The 22,901-nt window shown below is 40.5% G+C and overlaps 1 protein-coding gene across 26 annotated transcripts in view; it reads right to left on the bottom strand.

Moving 5' to 3' along the window:
* Positions 1 to 22,901, bottom strand: part of mical3a (microtubule associated monooxygenase, calponin and LIM domain containing 3a) — a 79,044-nt gene that overhangs the window by 37,755 nt on the left and 18,388 nt on the right. For 23 of the 26 annotated variants that reach the window (XM_086298019.1, XM_086298021.1, XM_086298022.1 and 20 more), the window contains 11 exons: positions 7,043 to 7,450; positions 6,415 to 6,622; positions 6,204 to 6,320; positions 5,982 to 6,083; positions 5,296 to 5,451; positions 3,149 to 3,249; positions 1,704 to 1,961; positions 987 to 1,102; positions 512 to 638; positions 288 to 381; positions 149 to 178 (listed from right to left, as the gene is read on the bottom strand). In XM_086298019.1, the coding sequence (XP_086154145.1) occupies positions 149 to 178; positions 288 to 381; positions 512 to 638; positions 987 to 1,102; positions 1,704 to 1,961; positions 3,149 to 3,249; positions 5,296 to 5,451; positions 5,982 to 6,083; positions 6,204 to 6,320; positions 6,415 to 6,622; positions 7,043 to 7,321 (1,588 nt within the window). In that variant the 5' untranslated portion in view covers positions 7,322 to 7,450. The remainder of the gene's footprint in view (positions 1 to 148; positions 179 to 287; positions 382 to 511; positions 639 to 986; positions 1,103 to 1,703; positions 1,962 to 3,148; positions 3,250 to 5,295; positions 5,452 to 5,981; positions 6,084 to 6,203; positions 6,321 to 6,414; positions 6,623 to 7,042; positions 7,451 to 22,901) is intronic. The other 3 variants (XM_086298023.1, XM_086298043.1, XM_086298044.1) reach the window with 1 other exon arrangement.

The following is a 22,901-nucleotide window of genomic DNA, read 5'->3' on the forward strand; positions in this document are numbered from 1 at the left end:
CGCAAAGGAAATATCATGGAGTCTCTCCAAAAGGTTTCATCACTCCAGTATCCACGCCATTCATAAATATACAGAAAGACTCATCAAATTTGTTAAAACTTTTAAAGGTCCCTGAAAAGCAACGCCATGCATTCGGGCTTTGTGTTACCTTGCAACTGCTTGTCAAGCAGGCAGTTGTCTAGAGTGAAAATAGTTCAGTATTACATTTCAGCAACAGTGACGGCAGCAACTCCTACACTGATTAACCAGCCTATGCCATATCATCTACAAGCAGAAAAGACACAAACCATTCCTGGCCAACTTGGGGGTTGATGAGTTGATCACGTTCTCGATTTCGATGCGAACTTCCCTGCACTCCCCCGTGTCAAACAGGTGCCGCACCTGCAACGTCAAGATGATCATTTCTCGCATGAAAAAGCGTATTTGCATAATAGCATCAAACACAACCTGGTTTAAGCTAATAATGAAATCTTAAAAAGAGGCACTGTGGCTTGTTAGTGCTCATACTCACTTGGCTAGGTTTGAGGAAGTTGAGGCTAATGTTGGGGTAACGAGTCGTAGGATCCACACTGTACTGACTGAAGTTCTTACTGACATTTTCTGGTGTGGTCTGAGGCAGAAGGCGGTATATGCTCTCCCTAAAAAACAAAAGCATCCCCATTGGGCGACCTTAACTGAGTGAAATGTAACAAAAAAGCAGCAGTGTAATATGATAATGCAGTAGCAAATCGCGATCACATTGCTCTCAGCGTCACAACAGAACATTACGGGCACATTCCAGTCAGTCCTTACTACAAACTCTTATCCTATTAGTACTAACAGAGGTGGGACTGATGCTTGAAATCTCACATTTCCTAGTAAAGCACTTTGAGATAAAAGGGTGTCCCTGAAGAGAAAGCACATCGAAGAGTGTGGCTGCAGATATGTATGAGCACAAGAACAGAACAGGTCTTGGCGTGCATGCATTAATGTTTCCACGCTCTCACCTCTCAGCCAGCACCTCAAGAGGGGTTTTTCCTTGGGCCCAGCTCTTCACCATCCAGCCCGAGTCCATGGCTGCCAGGAAACCTCGGGCTATGCCAGTCCCCATGGGCCAGAAGGGCTGGAGACAAAGTAAGCACATTCAATACCCAAATATGGTCAAATATGCAAACTATAATAAATATCAGAGATAGAAACGAGCTTTAAATCAACACCTTAATCTTAAGAATTTTAAAACAGTCTCTTGAAAATCTTTAAAGGGGACAAATGCTTTTGATATGTTGCATTACTGCTTATATGAAGTGTGTCCAAAGTTTCAAACAATGAGATCAGCACAATCCGAGTAAGGAAAACGCTCAGATTCAGACAGTACAAAGCTTCGTTTCCAAACAATTATTTCTACTCTTGTGCTTTCCTAAGCAGATTTCTTTATGTCGTAGCCACAATGATGATTGAGTTTCACTGAAATGATCATGTGGCTTCTGCAAACATACCCTGGTACTTTTACCAGGGTATGTTTGCAGAAGCCACACGAGGGGCAGCCAATCGGAACAAAATACACTTTGGGAGTTTTTTTTCAGAGAAGGAAAAACTAAAACAACTACAGACTTACATGAAGGGCCAGTACGACATTTTTACACAGTCAATTTTTCAGTTATTCTAGTGAAGTCCCAACGCAAGAAAAGAAAGAGTCGATCACAAGTCATCGTCATTCCTCTCACCTCTAACAGGCTGTCGCCAACAAGCGCCACTAGCAGCTTGTGCCCATTGCGTTGGCGCACCATGGCGGCATTTTCTGAAGCATACATGCAGGTGAAGTCAAACATTGCTACATCAGGCTGGCCGTAATGGTTGATGGCAAAGTCCAGTGTGGGCAGCTGGTGGTTGGTTGAAAAATCTGCAGCTTCACGTGCATAAGACAGCAAGGCAGCCTGGTCTACGTTGGCTCTGGAGAGCAAAAGCTCGGTGTCTGCATAGTCCTGCAGGAGAAGCAGGTGAGATAAGAAGCGGCCTTAACATGAAAAATTCATAAGAAATAAATAAAAGGAAACGATTTCCCCAATTGTAAGTTAAGATTTAAGATTTTTGAGCTTTAAGAGCTTCATATGCCCGGCCATCTGCTGCAACCCAACCAGTCACAGCAGATGGCCCCGCCCCTCCCTGAGCCTGGTTCTGCCGGAGGTTTCTTCCTGTTAAAAGGGAGTTTTTCCTTCCCACTGTCGCCAACGTCCTTGCTCATAGGGGGTCATATGATTGTTGGGTTTTTCTCTGTATGTATTATAGTAGGGTCTAAGATTGAATTGAATATGATACAATATGAATTATACAACCCCTTTACCACATAGAGCCCAGAGGATTTGCACTGGTATGAAGTCTCTCTAACATGTAGCATCAAATCACTGCACGCTTTGATAGTGACATGTTTTCACAGAGGGCGGTAAGAGATACATTTCTTCCATCTTCAAGCTCTCTGGTCTTTCAGTGGTGGTGCGTGACGGGAAGGGTGGGGCAGTGGAAGATATTAACAGGGGCTGTTTTCTGATTTGTAGTTCTGCCATGAGCTGTGCTGACTAGCCTCTGTCTTCCTCTATCTCTTCAAAATTAAAAAATAAAAATGGCTACACTGAGCTGTTTAATTGCTATAAAAGGAGCTCATCATACTGCACTGTAGTCGTGCTTACATAATCCAAATGCACTCTGTCTTTGGACCTCAGTGTATGCCCAAACGTCATTAACTCCCCATAAAAACAAAGAGCTGCACATCCATGCACAAATCAAAAACAACAACAGCTAAAAAGATCTCTGCTTAAAACTTAATGCAGACATTTATGCATCTATATCCTTTATTAATATCACTACACAAAGACAGACATGCCAAAAGGTCTTTCCGGTTTCCTGTGCAAAGTGGCCATGGAAAGGAAACTCCCGTATTTAGCGAGGACACAAATAAGTAGCAAGTGCTTAAGTTGGCAGTTTGCTCCAGAATACCGTTGGCTTGATTAGACCATTAGGGAAAAAACTGGAGGAATTTACAGAGAGAATAAAAGACTGAAAAACAATGAAAGAGTGTGAAGAAAAAAAGGCAGAAAAGAGAGAGAAGGACTAATTTTGTTGGTTTGAACAAGCATACAGAGACGAGCAAGCGCTGTAGGCTTTAATCACTCACATGTAGAATGACTCCTTTCTCCAGCAGGCTCTGTTTTTTGGCAGTCATCACAAAGTAATGCGTGTCATCCTTGTAATAGACGATATTTTCCAGGTCAATGCCTAAAATGACCAACAGAAAGATGTAGTGTTACATAACAAACACAATCATTTTCCTTTTTAACAGAGCTGACAATCCTGACGTCATTTGAGCACAAGAGCAGCAATTATGCCTTTCAAAGCACATAACCAGAGCCTCGGGGACATTGTCATGTCAGCGGCAAACTGTGGCCGGCTTGGCGTCAAACCTAAGTATTTTAATTGAGTGCGCTGACCAATTTTTAACTATGATCAGAGCACAGATTATTTGTCCAATTACTTTTATTTTTGGCATCAACTGCTTCCTTTTGCTTCTCCAGATCTTGCAGTTACCAGTAACAACAACAACAACAACAACAACAAAAGCACATGTTTTATGTTTTATGTAGTACCCGAAATTCTTAAACTGCATCATACAGTGGGGCAAAAAAGTATTTAGTCAGCCACCGATTGTGCAAGTTCCCCCACCTAAAATGATGACAGAGGTCAGTAATTTGCACCAGAGGTACACTTCAACTGTGAGAGACAGAATGTGAAAAAAAAAATCCATGAATCCACATGGTAGGATTTGTAAAGAATTTATTCGTAAATCAGGGTGGAAAATAAGTATTTGGTCAATAACAAAAATACAACTCAATACTTTGTAACATAACCTTTGTTGGCAATAACAGAGGTCAAACGTTTACTATAGGTCTTTACCAGGTTTGCACACACAGTAGCTGGTATTTTGGCCCATTCCTCCATGCAGATCTTCTCGAGAGCAGTGATGTTTTGGGGCTGTCGCCGAGCAACACGGACTTTCAACTCCCGCCACAGATTTTCTATGGGGTTGAGGTCTGGAGACTGGCTAGGCCACTCCAGGACTTTCAAATGCTTCTTACGGAGCCACTCCTTTGTTGCCCGGGCGGTGTGTTTTGGATCATTGTCATGTTGGAAGACCCAGCCTCGTTTCATCTTCAAAGTTCTCACTGATGGAAGGAGGTTTTGGCTCAAAATCTCACGATACATGGCCCCATTCATTCTGTCCTTAACACGGATCAGTCGTCCTGTCCCCTTGGCAGAAAAACAGCCCCATAGCATGATGTTTCCACCCCCATGCTTCACAGTAGGTATGGTGTTCTTGGGATGCAACTCAGTATTCTTCTTCCTCCAAACACGACGAGTTGAGTTTATACCAAAAAGTTCTACTTTGGTTTCATCTGACCACATGACATTCTCCCAATCCTCTGCTGTATCATCCATGTGCTCTCTGGCAAACTTCAGACGGGCCTGGACATGCACTGGCTTCAGCAGCGGAACACGTCTGGCACTGCGGGATTTGATTCCCTGCCGTTGTAGTGTGTTACTGATGGTGACCTTTGTTACTTTGGTCCCAGCTCTCTGCAGGTCATTCACCAGGTCCCCCCGTGTGGTTCTGGGATCTTTGCTCACCGTTCTCATGATCATTTTGACCCCACGGGATGAGATCTTGCGTGGAGCCCCAGATGGAGGGAGATTATCAGTGGTCTTGTATGTCTTCCATTTTCTGATGATTGCTCCCACAGTTGATTTTTTCACACCAAGCTGCTTGCCTGTTGTAGATTCACTCTTCCCAGTCTGGTGCAGGTCTACAATACTTTTCCTGGTGTCCTTCGAAAGCTCTTTGGTCTTGGCCATGGCGGAGTTTGGAGTCTGACTGTTTGAGGCTGTGGACAGGTGTCTTTTATACAGATGAGTTCAAACAGGTGCCATTCATACAGGTAACGAGTGGGGGACAGAAAAGCTTCTTACAGAAGACGTTACAGGTCTGTGAGAGCCAGAGATTTTCCTTGTTTGAGGTGACCAAATACTTATTTTCCACCCTAATTTACGAATAAATTCTTTACAAATCCTACCATGTGGATTCATGGATTTTTTTTTCCACATTCTGTCTCTCACAGTTGAAGTGTACCTCTGGTGCAAATTACTGACCTCTGTCATCATTTTAAGTGGGGGAACTTGCACAATCGGTGGCTGACTAAATACTTTTTTGCCCCACTGTAACTGTTACACAGACAAAAAGTAATGGAGGAGAATGGAGCCATGACAGACCGGTTGCTTCTCTGAGGTCTTGAAAGAACTTCTGATTGAAGATGAAGGCCACGCCGCTGATCTCTTCAACTTTTGCCTCTGCCGTTGTGTTCCTGTTAATGAAGTTAGCAGTGATGGCGATGGCGAGCTTTCCCCGGAACTCCTTGCGCCGAAACCCTACAGAAAAGCACGGATGATTGAGGAAGGCCTCAAGGTTAGAAACCAGTAACTGTTCACTCCGTTAGTGAAGTAAAAGAACATAAATTAGAAATGTTAAAAATCACGCTACTTTTAAGCGCATACAATACATAGAATATCTAGAAGCATCTACAATTTCATGACATCGTCTGTCCTGCAGACCGCCTTCTCCAAAACAGTCGAATTAGAGGAGAAACACTCCTGTGCAAAGCTCCACTGAGGTCTCCATGTGTGCGTCCCAACACTCATAGGAAACAGACCTAGTTCAACAGTTCCTATTAACTGTGCTTGGAGAGCAAATACTGTCTGAAGTTGAACGCAGAAGCTAAGATGTACACAAATGCTCATTCGGCCGTGAGGAGCAGAGCGAGGTCAGGTACCCAACCACAGCTGCACACGAAGTGAGATCATAATCATTCTAACTGGCCTCCAACTCGACAAACAGTGCCGCTTCATTTAGTCAAATGCATTACTGATGCATTATTCCCAGTCTGCGCATGCAAACTCGCCTGGTAACGTGTTTCTCCTTCCATCTGCTCCAATGATGACATCAAACTCCAGCTCGCTGACGGGGTGTGTCCTAGGGTGGATCTCAGCTCTCCAGCCAATTCCTAAGAAAACACAGAATGTGTAATCGGACAGAAATGCATTAACAGAGTCGACACTCATAGGCTCTGACAGATAGTTTCATGCACTTTTGGACACATTTGGCAGCTGCTCCATTTACTAACTTTCACTTTCCTGATCTTCAGGAGGCTCAATAAGGCTTTTAAACTCTACGTTCACGTGGATCTCGATGCCCAGCAGGAGTGCCATTTTGAGAAGCATGAGCTGAAGCTGCCGAATACCTAGAACACACACAGAGAAAGAATATGTAAAATAACTTTGATATATTTTGTATTAGTACCAGTAGAAGAGCTCAAGAGAATCATGTCTACTCACTGATATGATCGATAGCACCAGCACAGAACTTCCCATAGAACTTTTTGGCCCCGAGACCCCTGAGATCCTGGATGGTGAAGGGCCAGAGGTGCAGCACATTGTTTCTAGAAAAGGCATCTCTCTTCTCCAGAATCACAACTTTGGCCCCCAGGAAAGCGAGCTCGATGGCTGTACGCAAGCCACATGGCCCCGCACCAATGATCAGACACTAAACAGAAAATGACACAGAAGTTTCAGACAGGTTTTAAGGAAGCAAGTCGAATCTATTCTTAACTTGCTTTCTTGCTCGACTCATAATCCACCTATTCAAGCTTCAGTGTGTAAAACCCCACACTAGCATCTAACACTCAACTTAATAAAACGGTCTAGCCTATAGCTGTTTAATAGGCTTTACCATTATAAGATACATCTATCTTCTACTATAATTATGAGCAACTCCCTAACTACAAAGCCCAAAGTGAAGACATCTTCAGCCTAGTGGAAGAAAAATAAAGATATCAACATACTGAGGATCATATTGTTCAGTCTGTTAGATGTGAATGGGAACAGGAGCCCAAGCTAACCACAAAATCCAGCTTTAAAACAAAACAACAACAACAACAACGATTTTCAAATTATGCTGCCTTACCTTTGTGTTGGCACAGGCACGGCCCTTCTTGTACTCCTTGTGGCTGGCCCTCTTGTCTAGCTTGGCCCAGAGGGCCTTGGCCTTCCAGTAGTTGAGTTTGGACTTGAGTTTGTGATAGAAGATCCTGTGATCATTGGGCTTTACTTCCAGGTGGTCACATAGCTCCTGGAAGGCCTTGAGAATGCCCTTACATGTGGTCGCCTGGACAAAGTTGTCAAACAGGACATGGGACTGATTCACCCCATCTCCTCCAGCCGCACCGGCACCTCCATCTCCCATGGTCCAGACTAACTCCCGGGCTGTGAGGTCCCCTCACCCCCAGAAAGGGGCTTCTGGGTCCAGCCTCAGCTCTGGAAAAACCCTCTCTCTGCTAGAGAGCTTTAACTCCCAGCCTCAGGAATCTTCATTCTGTAAAAGAGAAAGAGCGACAAATTAAAAAGTATTAAAAAAAATAAATAAAAAAAAACATACATATTGTTACAAATGTAACAAAACTGGAAAAGAAAACATGAAAGATTATAGTTTTCTCACATGTGTGAAATGGAGAATTTTACAATGATGATTTGTTGTACAATATTTTACATCAAACACTTAATGTCAGGCCTCCAAAGCACTACATTCACAAATCCTACAGATGTGAATCTGCGATGAACAATTTCTGATCTGGCACAGTAAAAACAAACAACATTAATTAAAAACCACATCAGTTTATGTCATTCATGACCTGCAACTTCTTGAGTGTCACGTATGTCAATTCATCAAATGCCTCCATCCTGACCATTGTTTTAGAAGGAATATCTGATACGTACATAAGTTAAGATTTTGGAGACCCAGGAGAGTAGCTCAAGTTAACATATTCATTATTTTATGTTAAGTCTCTAAAGTGTTTGGATGTCTCATCTAACAGCAGAGGAAGCTGTGGAAACAATTTTGGAGGGAGGAGACTGATATTTTATTTTATGCATACCGTCCATCTAATATTCTTTAAAAACAGTCCAAATCAGGCAAAAAACATTCCCATGATATTCCTCAGGTATAACACCAGGTACAAAATACAAAATTACCTTTTTTAAACTTTCTTAAGTTTCTGTGATCATTTTCTCAACAACAAGTATTTTCATCTGCCTTTTTGACCAAAGACGACACATTCATCCCATTTTTTATTTTTTTTTAAATTTTGCACAAATCTTCCACCTGGAATTTTATTTTGATGAATTTGATGACCGAATGCTTCTTAACAATCTATTTAACAACACAACTATATTTTATATATGACGACTTCTGGCTACTGTCATTCCTCTGCAGCATCATGACCTTAAACAACCCTTTGTATTTCTAAGCATGGAGCTGGACACAGGAAAGGTACCGACACAAAGCCAGACAGGAAACACACAGGGAGAAAGTGTATAGATGCGTCCTCGTGGCACAGACTCACTTCCAGACACAGGAAATGGTGGGTTCACTGCTAAATACACTGTGAAATAACACAACAACCCTTCTCAGTCAAGAAAATCATCTAGCTCTAATAAGGGTCTCTGAATAGCTACATGGATATACTGTGCACAGCTTTATTAAGCTATTTTTAACCGTTTTAACCTCCAGGGGTTAGAGATCATTCATGTTCACTGATGTCTGTAGCTTTGCTGTGATGAATGGGGAAGGCCCCGTCCATAACAAAGTGGATTTGGCAGTAACGTCTTCATCAGCTCTGACCAACATGGCTGAAAGTATACAAGGTAGATTAGAAGGATGGAAGACTATTATAAAAAGCTCAAATAAAAAAAATCAAGCACATTGACTTAAAAACCACCACACAGTTGATTCGGTTTGTTGGTGGTTCATTTGTTTTTAACCAAGCAGAAGCAGTGTTTTGCATTTGCTCCGAGCAGCGATGCAGAAACTTTTCTTGCCTCTTTAAAGTGAAAATAAGAAAGATTGAAGCGAATAATTACACTTCTGACGTGCTAGGAATAACTCTTGCTTACTTTCTTACAATGAGGACAGCTGACAGGACATAACATCTCATGTTTATAAGGTACATAAGCTCCAGGCAGGCTGTATGCTAAAGAAAGCATAAAGAATGGATGCGAGGGTGAACAAACTGGTGTGGCTGTGTGCACTCGGAACATAATCTGGCCAACAGCTGCTCTGGTGGTTCTTGCACTGCAACATTGTTTAGGCTGGAATACCTTTCAAAGTAATTATTCTGAGGTTAAACTCTGCTGTTTTGAGGATATTACTAACTTACTTACAAAAACATTATTTACAACGACCCGTTGAGATTTAAAAGCTCGAGCTTTGTTCTCCACTGTCCAGGATGCTGAGCTAGTTCGTGGAAACCAATGTAGCCCCAGTCCCAGTGGCAACACGTGATGAAAGGAAGGCAGGTACAGAGGTCAGCTGGCCTCCTTTTCACACACTGCCAACTCCTCACTGCAGTGAAAACAGCAGGCCTTAGTTTTGGCTCTGCCTCAGTCAGTCAGGAACACGACTATAAGGGAGCAGTGCTGACGCAAACAGAAAGAGCCCTTCACCAGAACAGCCAGCCACACCATTTCTTCTTTGCCTTAACTTGTAGTGTACTTTATTCAAAACACACACACACACATCAAAGTGTAAAGGTTTGTGGTTGGAAATGTGCGCACATCTGTGCTCAGTCAGTCCCCAGAGCATACATTTAGTAACAAGAATGAAAATACTGGCACACATTAGTTCCTCTGTATGGAAGTAAAAACTCAAATATAAGATTTCATTGTTGAATCAAATCACACAGACTTATTGATATTGCCCTGATATATTGTTATTGGCAAATATGCATTTTTTCTGTTTTATTTTTTGTTCATAAAACATTTGGCATAATTTAGAAATTGCGTAATTATATGGTAAGCACAGTAAGTAGCTAAATACTACTGTAGAGTTAAAGAGGCACAAAAAATACAAGAAAACAACAAAAGGAGCACAAATATGCAGCAGACACTTTTCTACATCTTTAACACTTTTTTGGTATAATGTGACAGACGTCCTCTCCACAGCAGCAGCTAAGTCGGACACCAGTGGTCTACTATACCAACTGTTCTGCGTATTTTTGACAGTGCCTCGCTACGTCAGTACACAGTTACATTTAGATATGAGCTTGGACTTTACCATCTCACTTCCATGTTGTACCCTTCAGACATACCATACAAAAATTCTGTTGATCAGGAGCAGTTAAAATAAAGCTGCCTAAAAATTAGGGTGAAGGGAGCTAAAACAAATCTTTTCCCCTTTCAACATAACTCAACATACTGTTTACATATAGAAGATTAGGTGATATATCAATACTGGATTTTTTGGCTTCCTAAGAAGAATCTAGTACCCATCCAGAATCAGCCGGGTTGTAGTACTAAGCCCAAATATTAGGGGTAAACATTAATTATTAAGCCAAATTAGCTGCATTCAGAGCCTGACTATTGAGGAAGTTGTGAGAATGTTTAAGATCGGTACTCTATCAGGAGACCGCTGATTGTATCAGCGAATTAATCAGATCAGTAAAACAAAAACTCTGAACGCTGTGTCCTAAATTCTTGACCAGTCTTTTCTTTTGCTGTCAAACAATGACGGAGGAAACAAGACGTAGCGAGCAAAGAACAAAAGCAGTAGAAGAAATGAGCTGAGATTAAACTTTTTGAAATTATACTTCCAAAAAAGATGATCTTGGAAGGATGATGATGATAAACTGTATGGAGACACACAAATATGTGCATATTGTGTTGCTGTGTGTGCGCGCGTGTGTGTGTCTAAAACAGCACAGCTCAAACAGACATTCCTGTGACATGCTATACCATGACCCTGCTTAATGACAACAAAGCTGACCTATAGTTTGAATAACAGTACCCTCCTACAGAGAGAGCCATGTGCACACTCCACAGCAGCACTGTGTGTTTCCCAGTGGTCAGGAAGAAACCACACAGATGGGATGTATGGGATACAGTAATTAAGAAAAGTAAGGATATGGAATGGGCCTCATTTTATGCTTTTCCAAACTAAATATTTGAAGTGTGCAGCAAAAATAAAGGAAACTCATGAAATATGAGCTCTTTCTGCAATTATCCTGACATCTGGATGAGCTGCAGGATTTCACACGTTCACAGAATTCCCACAAGACTGACACACATGCAGCCCTGGCTGCATTACATCATCCACTAATCTAAAAATAGACACAGAGATTAGGCCAGTAGTCCTGTTTGTGGATGTTTGACAGCATGATTTCTTTATAAACACTGTCACTATAATGGCTCCAAAAACAAACAAACATTTCAAACCATCATTTTTCTTTGTTTTGGTTCATTTTGCTCTTCCTTTGGTTTCACTGTAGAAACAATCTGGGATTTTTCTGTTTCTTGTTTCATTTACATTCCACAGACTTGGAAAACCACAGACTTAAGAGCTTGATCCTTGATTATTTCCTTTATGAATGTGTGCGAACAGATTACTAAGGAGAATCAGATGAGCTATGGCTGTTTGCTAAATGCAAACACAGTCAGGCGAATGAACCCAGAGGTTTTGAGGCAGAATTTCTTACCAGTTATACCAGCATAAAATAACTGGGAAGACTGGAATAAGACCAACTTTACCAGTTCTAGAAAGTGTAATAAGAGCTGGATTTTACTGATTTATGCCTTTGCTCATTTCATCCAGTTTGCCTTAGGACGCATTCCATTTTAGCTTTGTTCTTGAAAGTTAATGATTACCTTAACATCCCACGACAGTTCTTGAAAATAGCTAGACCATAATAATAATAATAATAATAATAATAATAATAATAATTAGTAGAGCAGGGCGATATGGCCAAAAATATTTATCACGATATATATTTGAAAATTTGCGATAACGATATAACCGACGATATAATTGATGCGAGACAAAATACAACTCCACAACATTACTAGCGCAAAAAGACAACCTTCCATTTATTTTCACTTAAACAAGAAGCTGGTTTTTATGTACATTAAAGCTTTATAAAAATGTAACAGTGCAAATGCAAATTCCTTGCTGAAAGTTTAACCAAAAGGCATTTCCAGTAGAAATGGGCTGACATATCCTGAGCATAACCATGTATAATATCCACTGAAGTTAAAAAGAGGTGCTTTGCAACATTAAACTGCAGTGTGCAGTACGCATTTTTCGGACCATAAGGTGCACGGGATTATAAGGCACATTAAGCGAAACAAAGCAGTCAGATAAATCAAACTTTATTAAACTCATTCTTCTTGCTTCCTCCACTTCTGTACCATTGATTCATTAATGTTGAATTCTCTGGCAGCTGCTCTATTCCCATGTTGTTGCAGTATATTAATGACTAACCTCGTATTGTGGATGGATTATCTCAGTTGTTCTCCTGACTGAAGTTTGGTCCTTTTACAGCATCCTGCCATGCGATTGCATTTGTCTCTAACCATGAAGAACCTTCACGTTAACTTTTATAAGTGGAAAAGTGTTAGTGTTCGTCCTCCAGCTTCACTGTTTATGTTATGCTAACATAGCTGTGTCGCTAGCGATCACGTAGCACATCATTATATACCAGCTAGCCCAACTTCAGTAACCCTACAAACGTCACTGCTGTTTAGTTTCCTGTCTTCATTTATGTTGGAAGTGATAGCAGAGCTGTACGTTTGATTTTTTTCAGAAATCTCTCAGTCAGAACATGCAATATCATGCTTAGGTAACTAGCGAAACTAGCGAGCTAACTTCCGCTAGCTTCCTGCTAACTTCTAACTCCGTTAAATGTAATAACTTTAGTTTTCATGGATGCCTGGAAGTTAAACTTTATAGTTACACCTGGTAAAGCAGCAATGCTGATCGTTTTATTAAAGATGAAAGAATTTAGACAGTTTTTAACTCTCAGTGATGCTGCAGTGTTGTTTGACCTGAAGTATACGGGGTTTAGGACCCAGATTACTCCCAGATTTAAGAGCATCTTAGTCCGACAAATACGACAATAACAACGGCCGCTTGCATGTTCTGCAAAAAAATGTGCTTTGTTGTGTATCTGACGGACAAACACCAAACCAGTTCCACATCACGGAAGTTGCACCATTTTTACAAACCAATTCTGGTTCATCTGTTTCACTCAACAATCGGCCATGTGCGTATGAAAACAAAGGCACTGCGCATGCGCGTTTTACTCCCATTCTATCGCGATATTTCATTTTCCTATCGTTGCCTAACATTATACCGGTATTACCGTGAACGGTATAATATGGCCCAGCCCTACTAATTAGTCTGCAAGGCAACAACAGGTGTGGTCTGTTCACGGGCTGCCTGCGACTTGTAAATAGATCACACTGACGACAAAAGTGGAACGATTAACTCCGACGTCTACATCACTTGTTGGTCATTGTGTGCACGGTACCAAAACTGGAGACAAGAAAATAGTCACAGCCATCTGCATGAAACACAAAGGTGTGAACAATCCTTCCAAAAGAATCCTGTTTCCAAACTGACCCTAAAAGTGAATACGTTCTACGTTTTTACCCCTAGTGATAAATTTCATCCACATCCATCCATTACTTTCCAGTAATCCTGCCAGCGATCGGCCAATGCAGCAGAAATATAACAAAACAATTACAGCTGAAGTTAAGAGAGGCTGTAGTTAGAATAATGTAAACATGACATAAGACTGATACGAGGGTTGCAACGATAAAAATAGCTGTTTGTTTCTATGAGTAAGCAGGCAGATATGTGGGTAACCAGTGCTGACACTGGTCCTGAGATAACTCCCTGCCAGGTCTAAGCACAAGGGACTAACAATTTTCCTGGAAGAAATCCCAACAGTATGATGCCTACAACTACAGTTTCCTTATCAAAGTCATCTATGAACAGCTGTGTATGACAATAAAAGGACTTTCAAGATGCTTTCTTGTAGTAGATTTCTTGTTTTCATATGTAACACAGACTGAATGTTTGGCGGGAATGCTTATCATCAGTGCTTGCAAATCCAAATTTCCTAGTTTTGGCCATGTGGCTGTCACCAACACAGAGGCATAGGGAAATGGGAATTTGGACCTTAACCTAAACTCCATACGGCGGTATGAAAAAACATCATGAGAGATGTTAGAAAAAGGAATGTAAATATACCAATGTACAGAACATGTTTGTCTAAAACTAGCTTAAACAGAATTACCTGAGATGACAGTAATAATGACCCATCACTCCACACACTGTGACTCCATATTGAGAGGATAATGCACAAATTTAAGTCAGAGTGTATTAATGGCTGTGTTACTCACTTCTGATATTAGTTATTGAGCAGACATGCTCATTGTGAGTCTATGCAAACTACTTTACTCAGTTAAAGGTTGTAGTCATGCACAGGTGCATCCAGCAGGAATTAGGAGAGTTGTGTCTGTTCACATAGCGAACAAAGACTCAGACCACACAGAGAACACAAATAGTTATTGGATCAAATTCAAATTGTCTCTGGCCGAAGTCGTCTCCAAACCGTTTGGCTTTTCGATCACATCCCTAACCCTCTGAAACTGAAGCCGAGCAGTTCGTTTGAGCTGATGCAGACACTGCCGATTTCGTTTCACGAGCACTGCTAACAACAAACAATTCATTATCCGAGCTTCAAACAGCACAAAAGATGGATGTAGCCACCGTAATGTCACTTGTCGGTTGGTGAAGTCCCATTTCGAAGATTTGATATGAGCGTTTTCACTACTGCCATCACGGCATTTTGAAAGCAGATGTGACGAGTGAGGGGCTCGGCTTGTTAGCCACTGAGTTCATCCTGGATCATCATCCTTTCAGACATTTAGAAGGGCCCAAATTTACAGAATGAACTTAATGTTTTATATTATGACCTAGGGCTGCTCGATTATGGCAAAAATGGTAATCACGATTATTTTCACTGAAATTGAGATCTCGATTATTTGACGATATTTATTTAACCCTTTAAGACCTACCATAGAACCAAGTCCACCAGAGCTTATATTATTTTTTTACATGTTGTAGTGCCATTTGTGAGAGCATTTCAAGTTGCTATACATCAATACAACTGTTATAGCCCATATTTTAATAATATGTATGCATTAAGTCCATAGTAACTACATTAATTGCAAAAAAGTGCAATAAGCTACAAAAAAATTGAAAATCGTTTTTTTTTTTTTTTACATATATTTCTACTTGGAGAAATTTAAGAGGTTTGTCCCTCAAAACTTTAAATACAAAAAAGTTGCAAAAAATAGTTTACAACAACAGGAAATTTATTTTGAGTGTCTTCATAGTTTTATTTTGGAGATACAGCAATTTTTATATACTGCAGGAAAAACAAAAAAACAATCCTATGATGCAAATTTGCAAAGAAAACAGCATGTGCATCAAAATAAACTATTTCCAGCTGTGCAATTCGAGTTCTAAGCATCCCAGAAACTATTCAGAATAGTCAAACATGACTTATAAAAACACCAGTATAGGCTTTTAAGGCCTACAAGTAAAAAACTACATTTTCCGCGAATATGGCGTCACTTCTGGTTTTGGACGAACAGCTGATCGGCTCGGCAAAGCGTGTTTCTGGAATATTATGTTTTTGTTCCTGCAAGCGCTTTTTATGCAATTTTTTGCAAAGCTTTATGTGGAAGGAAACCGTGACTGAGGACAAGCTGATGACATAAGATGTAAGTTTCATATGCAAAAAAAAATTATTGCGCTAGCTTACATGGTTCAGGTTCTACAGGGATTTAAAAATAGTTACACAAAACGGAGCGTGCTGCTCTGACCGGCTTTAAAGGGTTAACAATAACAATGTATTGAATAATGACTTTAAAAAATAATATAAAATAGTGTGCAAATACTGATAACAGTGCAAATGTTTGCAATATAAGAAATAAATGAAAAATGTAAACATCTAAGTTTAGTGAACTATGCAGTGTTGCTCTGTGGTGCAGCTACTACACCGTAGCAAAGTTTACACACTGTGTCTACTTGATCCACGTCTGACTCCGCGAACCCACAATGTTTCCACACCACTGAAGTTTTTTTTTTTTTACCTCTCTTTTCAACCAACGACAGTCACTCTCCTCTCCAAATAACTTCTGCTTAGCTTTCCGAGCTTCCCTTGGGTCCTCTTAATTGTTGTGACACGTGTTCGAAATGCAGAGAGGAGCGCTCGATTTGCTACACGGAGCAGCGCGAGAGTAAAGCTTGAGGGAGGTGCTAATAATCGGCTCAGTCATTTTTAATGATCGTGGAAAGCCCAGATCGTAATCGTGATTAAAATTCGATTAATTGAGCAGCCCTATTATGACCTCAAATTATGTTTTCCCAGTATACAAACCCTTAGGTTTTTTTTGTATCTGATGCCCTCATCTAATTTCCATTAACGTCAACAAGAGAAGCTCCAACTTCCTCCAACAAGCTGTGTAGTTTGCAGTATCGCTTACTAAGACTGAATAAATGACTATCCAGCTATTTGTTTATTGCTTATGTATTCAGTTGTGAATTTTTAAAAATATATTACATCTCAGCTTAGTTTCATCACAAGATATTACTGTTTGTTTGTTTCACTGTTGGACAGCAAACAGTCCTGGAGGCACACTTCTATCTGTACTGTCACAGCCAGATATCTGCAGCACCACGATGGAGTTCTTGGACTTTGTGAGAGAACAAATAAAAAGAAAAAAAAGAAAAAGAAATATTTTGTTGCTTCTCTCTGGGCAATTCTTTCAGTTGCAAACATTGCAGAAATAACATCAAAGACATGATTTGAAATTATTTGCATCGTGATTTTGTCAAATAAAATCTGACTCCACACATGTCGTCAGTAAAAACTTTAAATAAATAAATAAATAAATAAATAAATAAATAAATACATCTTGAGAGTCAGACTCATGGATGAAGAGGGAGAGCTTGATCGAGCGCAGGAGGCAAGTATCTATGGGGAAAGGTGGAGACTAATGTCTATATTCATAGATCCGTGAACGCTAAATGAGGCAAAGGGATAGAATTGCAGCTACGGCGTTTTATATCATGAAGAAAACATTTTCAAAACCTTAGAAATGCCCCTTTTTATTGGCTTCATTTACACCCAATTACTTTAAAACTCAAATAGAATAGCTAAGAAGCCACATCCAGCTCCACTTGATGTACTTGTAGAATTTAATCTGAGAGAATAAAGTGGTTCCTGGAAACAAGTACTCCAGGATTTATACTGGTCCCAGTCTGCTCAGTTGTGCTGCCAAGACAATCCTCAATTATGCCCAAATCCGGTTTTAAATGAATCTGAGCCTCATTGCGTTTCAGAATCTGTTGGACTATATCCAACCCTTTCCAACCATGAAAAGAAATCTTAAATAGCATGTTTTAAAAAGCACAATATAAAGAAATTTACCCCAGAATAGCTGACATGACTCAGGGGAGCAGTTTCCGATGACAATGGGTCTTTTGTACAACCTACATATTAGTAATTGCCTCAAGGGAGTCTGGGCACAGGCTCAGCCTGCTCTTGCTTGCTTATGGGTGTCAAACATGGTCAATTAGAGCGTCCTGGCAGCTCCGGCCAAAGCTGTTTGATTTAGGAATCCTCTCAAATTCAAGCTGAAATGCCACTTCCCCAACTTATGTGCTGTTCATAACAAGTCTTGACTAGTGTAGAATAGTATTTATGCTATGCAAACATAGATACAATGAACCATGGACGGTAGAAAAATGCAAAACCATTACTCAGCAAAGCTTTTACTGCATCAGCGTTATCAATAGCACTACTCATAAAAATCTGCATGGGTTTTCACATTTGGTTATCTGTATACATTTTACATCTGAGCACATACTGAAATAAAAGCACATATCAGGTTACTTGTATACTCCAAACCCTTCTTAACAGCAGACTAAGAAATGTAGTCTGAGGCAGACGCTGGTCTCCGTGTATTAGTTATGGTCGGAGTCGGGATATGCAGACGGCCAACAGGACTTCAGTTTAAACGTCCACTGATCATCCAACATCCAACATCAGAGTTTTCTGATGTCAAAGCGAACATCTCACTGCATGTCCAGGAAGAACGATGGACAGAAGAAAAAACAGCTCGGCTGTCATGTGAAAACAAACCTTAGAGGTCGTATGATTTGGTTCCACACTGAATGCACACAGGCTAACCCAAACTGGGTTTTTGATTCTTGCCATAGGAAAACTAAACTATAACTCTGTTCCCAATCTTCTTACCTCTTAAACCACATTAATTACACCTCAAACATGAAGAATGCCACAGCCAATGTAAAAAACAGGGTGAAATAAGGAAACACAGAACGAGAAACTAACTGATATTCCCGGCACTGATAATTAGGGCTGTGCGATCTGACCCAAATCTCATATCCCGATATAAGACATCTATCACCCCGATAACGATATAAATCACAAAAATGTAACATTTTCTGTAAATTCTGTGAATCTCGGGCAGAAGTGTTTCCAGCTGGGCGTCGTGTAGCTGGAGTCGAGTGTTTTAACCGATGCATGAAACGATACATTTTTTAAACATAAGTTGTAATGGCCGCTGTTTTCTTTGTGAGTATTTATTACACGGCGTGCTGCGGGGAAAAGCCTGTTCTAACGTTTGAGTCTAAGGTTTATTTTTTAGCACCGGACGGCTCTTTTTTACTTCTCATCCGTAAATCCTCTGTATACTATTTTACGTGATTCAGTTTATTTTGAAAAGTCTCAACAGGATCTTGAGCTTTATTGTGAAAGGTTTATGTGGAAAATAAACAAGCAGACACACGATGGTTTTACTGTCATTGTTGCTAACGACAACGCTTAAAAACAGGCGCTTGTCCGTCCGTAGTGTGGTTATATTAAATATAAGAGAAAGAGAAAACTTTAAGAAATTAATACAGCCACTACAGTGACCATCAAAACCATGAAAAAATATTACCGTAAACAGTTTATTTTGCGACACCACGAAACAAACGATAGCGTAAAATGAAACGATAGATGTTTTTACATCGTCATCCGATATATATCGTTATATCGAACAGCCCTACTGATAATGTTATTTACCTGTGTGATTATGATACAAGAAATAGCTGCTATAATAAAAGAGATCCGTCCTCTGGCATGCGGTTCTGATATTATGATAGTACAACATTCAATACTCAGCAATGGAAGAACTAGGAGATACTGTTTCCAGCAGGCAGGCACCAGTGCCGCGTTTCAATATTTTATTTTGTTTTGTTTTTTTTTTGATGACAAACATCATCTAAAAAGAGCAAAGTACATTGATTGGAACGTGCAACAGTGAACTACAACCAGCACAGCCCATAATCCCATCACATCCATGTTTGCTTTCTCTAATCTCTGCACGTGGGCGCAGCTGTGAGTAGTTCAGATGGTAAACAAATTGCAGGACTCTGTCGAGTCGATATAAGGGAAGCAGAATCTCTGACTAGCTAAACCTACAGTTGCCGAAATCTTTCATTTGGGTCGGTCATCCTCAACGTGTTAGTATCGCTGCGTGCAGTGTGGCAGCAACAGGGAGCATCAAAAACCAGGTATTAAGACCTATCTTTAGCAGAATGAGGTTTACCCAGTAAACAGCCTGTCTTTCACACAGTCGATAACTAATTATCCCATTTGCCCTCTTAGGTTACTGTATAACTCACTGCATAACTAAGCAATGATTTATAAAGGATATTTCTGTTAACCAATAAAATGAGTCACACGCGTCACTTTAGCTGTGATCAGGATAAAAGCACCAGAAGAATATTTTCTAATTGGAGAAAACAAACTGTACATATGCCTCAAAATAGTCCAAATTAATCACATGGCCATCAGAAATATCAGATGGTGCATTACTGTTTGATCATGAGCAGATGTGTTGGAAATGTTACAACTACCAAGAAGCAATAAATAGGTAAAAGTAGAGTTATGCAGTGTGCGAGCTGTGCTTTCATCCTCTTTTCAGACCAGTACATGTATTTTTTTGCTGTTTTACACAGTGTGCAGACAGTTGAATCAGAACATGCAAGGTTGGCTTTCTTCCCAGCCTCGCAATGCGAGTTGAGCAGCAGACCAGAGGAAATCCAACCTTCCAGAGTGTACTGAAGAGCTGCTGCAGTAGGAAGGTAACCGAACACCCACGCAGCACCACGAGGCATGATTGCTTTATAGAAGCAAGCATGAAAACAGATTCCTTCCAAATTACACTTTAATCCCTGTCACCTACTACAAGGTGGTAGGAAAATCATGCTTAGCAGGTGCAGCACAGATTGCATTTAGACACTAGATGAAAACTGAGGAATTCACTGCTTCACTGTAAATCATATTTGAAATGATCAAATGAACACAAAGCAGTGGAGGGATGTGGACGAACTGGAAAAGAAACTGAGTCACAATTCATTCCAAAGTAAAAGGAGACAAAGGGGGATTCACAAGTCTTGTGTAGTTTAGTGAAGCCGATCAAAGTGTTGGTGTTAAGGTTAGCTGATCAAACGTCTTCACAGCTCCAGCCGAACCCTAAACCTCGAGACAAGAGTTCACGTCCACATTTTAAACAGCCGTCAAGTCCTGTTCTATACTCCTGATCCCAGGTCTGTTTAACATCTTGTGTAACCGCCAAGTGGATATTAGAGGACTGATCTGTGAACACATGATGGAATAAAACACAGATCTGAGCAGAGAGCACAGATGATAGCAAATTAGGAGCCCTAACGAGGTAAAGCAATCATTATTACAGTTCAAAAGGGTAACAAGCTGATGTTATTGCTATCATTCTACACGCCTACTCTAAAGTTGAAGTCTGGTTTGTCATCCCTCACGTGACACCACACATGGCAGCAAGTGTGTGACATCATGTGAAATAAACACCGGATTGAGACGTTGTTTCAATCATCAAAGGAGCAACAAGAGAAAACCTGATTCAACTATATTGGCAAGAAAGATGATTTTAACACCTTGTCAAGACACAATTAACATTACATTCAATAAAAATCAATGTTTTGTCATGACAGGCAGAAAAGGATTCAATATGAATTCGCTATGAAAGCAGTGCTGATGTAATGTGTGGAGACTAGGTTAGAGGACAGAGACGTGGAATATTAAATGTGTGGATGTCAGTCACAAATCTGTGCAATGTGTTGACTTTAAGACTTATCAATGCTCTTGATAAGAGGGGGAAAAAAGTGGTGATTTATTGGTCGGTTATTTCACCGTCTATATTTTAGTTTTGTATGCAAAGAAAATCTTTTTGGTTTTTTTACCCGTACTACTTCGATGAACTAAAACGTTTTTTTAGTTTGGCTTAGCTTCAGTTCTGGTTTTAGTTTTGTTAACTACATCAGCCTCGTATCTATGTCACTACTACCCTTATTTCTCCCTGCTTTTTCATATTTCTCTTACACAACAATGGTTTCAAAAACAATTACAAAAATAAGGATTAAGTTAAACCAACATTACCCATCGATCCCATCTATGGCAGCGTTTCCGTGCAGCAGAAACAACTAAAAACATATAATGCTTCCAGTGTTGTTAGAGATCGCGCCCTGAGATGTATCCCGAGTAGAGAAGAGAAACTACAACAGTGTGCCGTAAAAATGGGTTTGTGAGGTAGCTGAGAAAATACACACACTTAAGCAAAAAAGCAACGGCGCAGAGAGTCTCAGTAGCCTGTTTGCTTGTCACATGAAGATGTGTAGGATCAGAGTTTCTGCTGCACTGGCTGACGTAAGATAGTAGCCTTTATAGAGTTCAAGGAGCAGCAGACTGGCAACATGTATCACTGGCGTAGCCTCTGGAATGCATTTGTCATACTGACCCACTTCTGATCTCTAAGGTGGAAGAAACAGCCAAGAAGTAAGTCTTTAATCTAGAGCTGTGGGAAATCACAAAAGCAAATGGACAGGAGCCATGCTGGAAGTCATGCAGCTTTGACTAGTGATTATTCCACCAAATCTCATTTATTTTTCTTACTATGGGGGGGAAAAAAAGAACGGTGGCAGATAAAGCAACTATCTCAGACTTTTTGTGGGATCTCCAAACCTTAAAGGGTGGAAACAATATGGCATCATCCAGGCTGTTTGGTTTTATTACACCCGTGTGACTCAGCAGTCATCACAGGAATATACTCATCATCACAATCTCATCCACCTAAGTACAAAGTTGAAATGGTAACTGGATATTCTCTCATTATCTTGCAATGAGTGTTTGCTAAAGAAATGGAACCTTAAGCAGTTCACAACATTCCTTCTAGTTACAGCTGTCTCTCCTTTTAAGGACTTACAGCAGGCTAGACTTGCTATAACACGCATAGTAGTTTAATATTGTGGTGGGATGGAGGGGGGGGCACCAAGTCTCAGATGAGTCAGCCACATCAGCAAGCCATTGGGCAAATGAACCAGATAGCTGGGATACATCCAGCTGCTCATGACACAGCACGAGTTGCCTTCACAGGACTTCCTTCCTTCCTACCGTCCGTCCTTTCATCCAGCACTTTTCCCATTTCCACAATATACTGCAGGTTCACAGGGGGTCAGAGTCAGAGCTAGTTTCCTTAACTCTCTGAGCGACGGTCAGTAAGGGGGCAAAGTGAGTCAGCTTTATCTTCCCCTCCCTCACGAACATGAACATTAAAAAGCTTGCCTTATCAAATTCATGCTGCTGTGTTTTGATGTATTTTGGATGCTTTGTGGGTTGTGTTTATAACACAGAAATATAAACTTAAAGTTTGCCACTGTAGCACAGCTTAGTTTTGCAGAGGACGCTGCATGCTTGACTATACTTGAACGATTGTGTCAGGCTTCTCTTCAGAAAGCCAAACTGCAGTCAGCCACCAAGCAAACATCCTTTCCTACTCTGCTCCACATCCTGATCTAGGAGGGAAACTGCTAGTTATGA

This window comes from Aulonocara sp. 'chitande type north' Nkhata Bay, linkage group LG7, assembly GCF_057382095.1.
Source record: "Aulonocara sp. 'chitande type north' Nkhata Bay isolate Kocher_YH1m ecotype deep benthic linkage group LG7, A_spYH_male_GT1.1, whole genome shotgun sequence".
Lineage (NCBI taxonomy): Eukaryota > Metazoa > Chordata > Actinopteri > Cichliformes > Cichlidae > Aulonocara > Aulonocara sp. 'chitande type north' Nkhata Bay.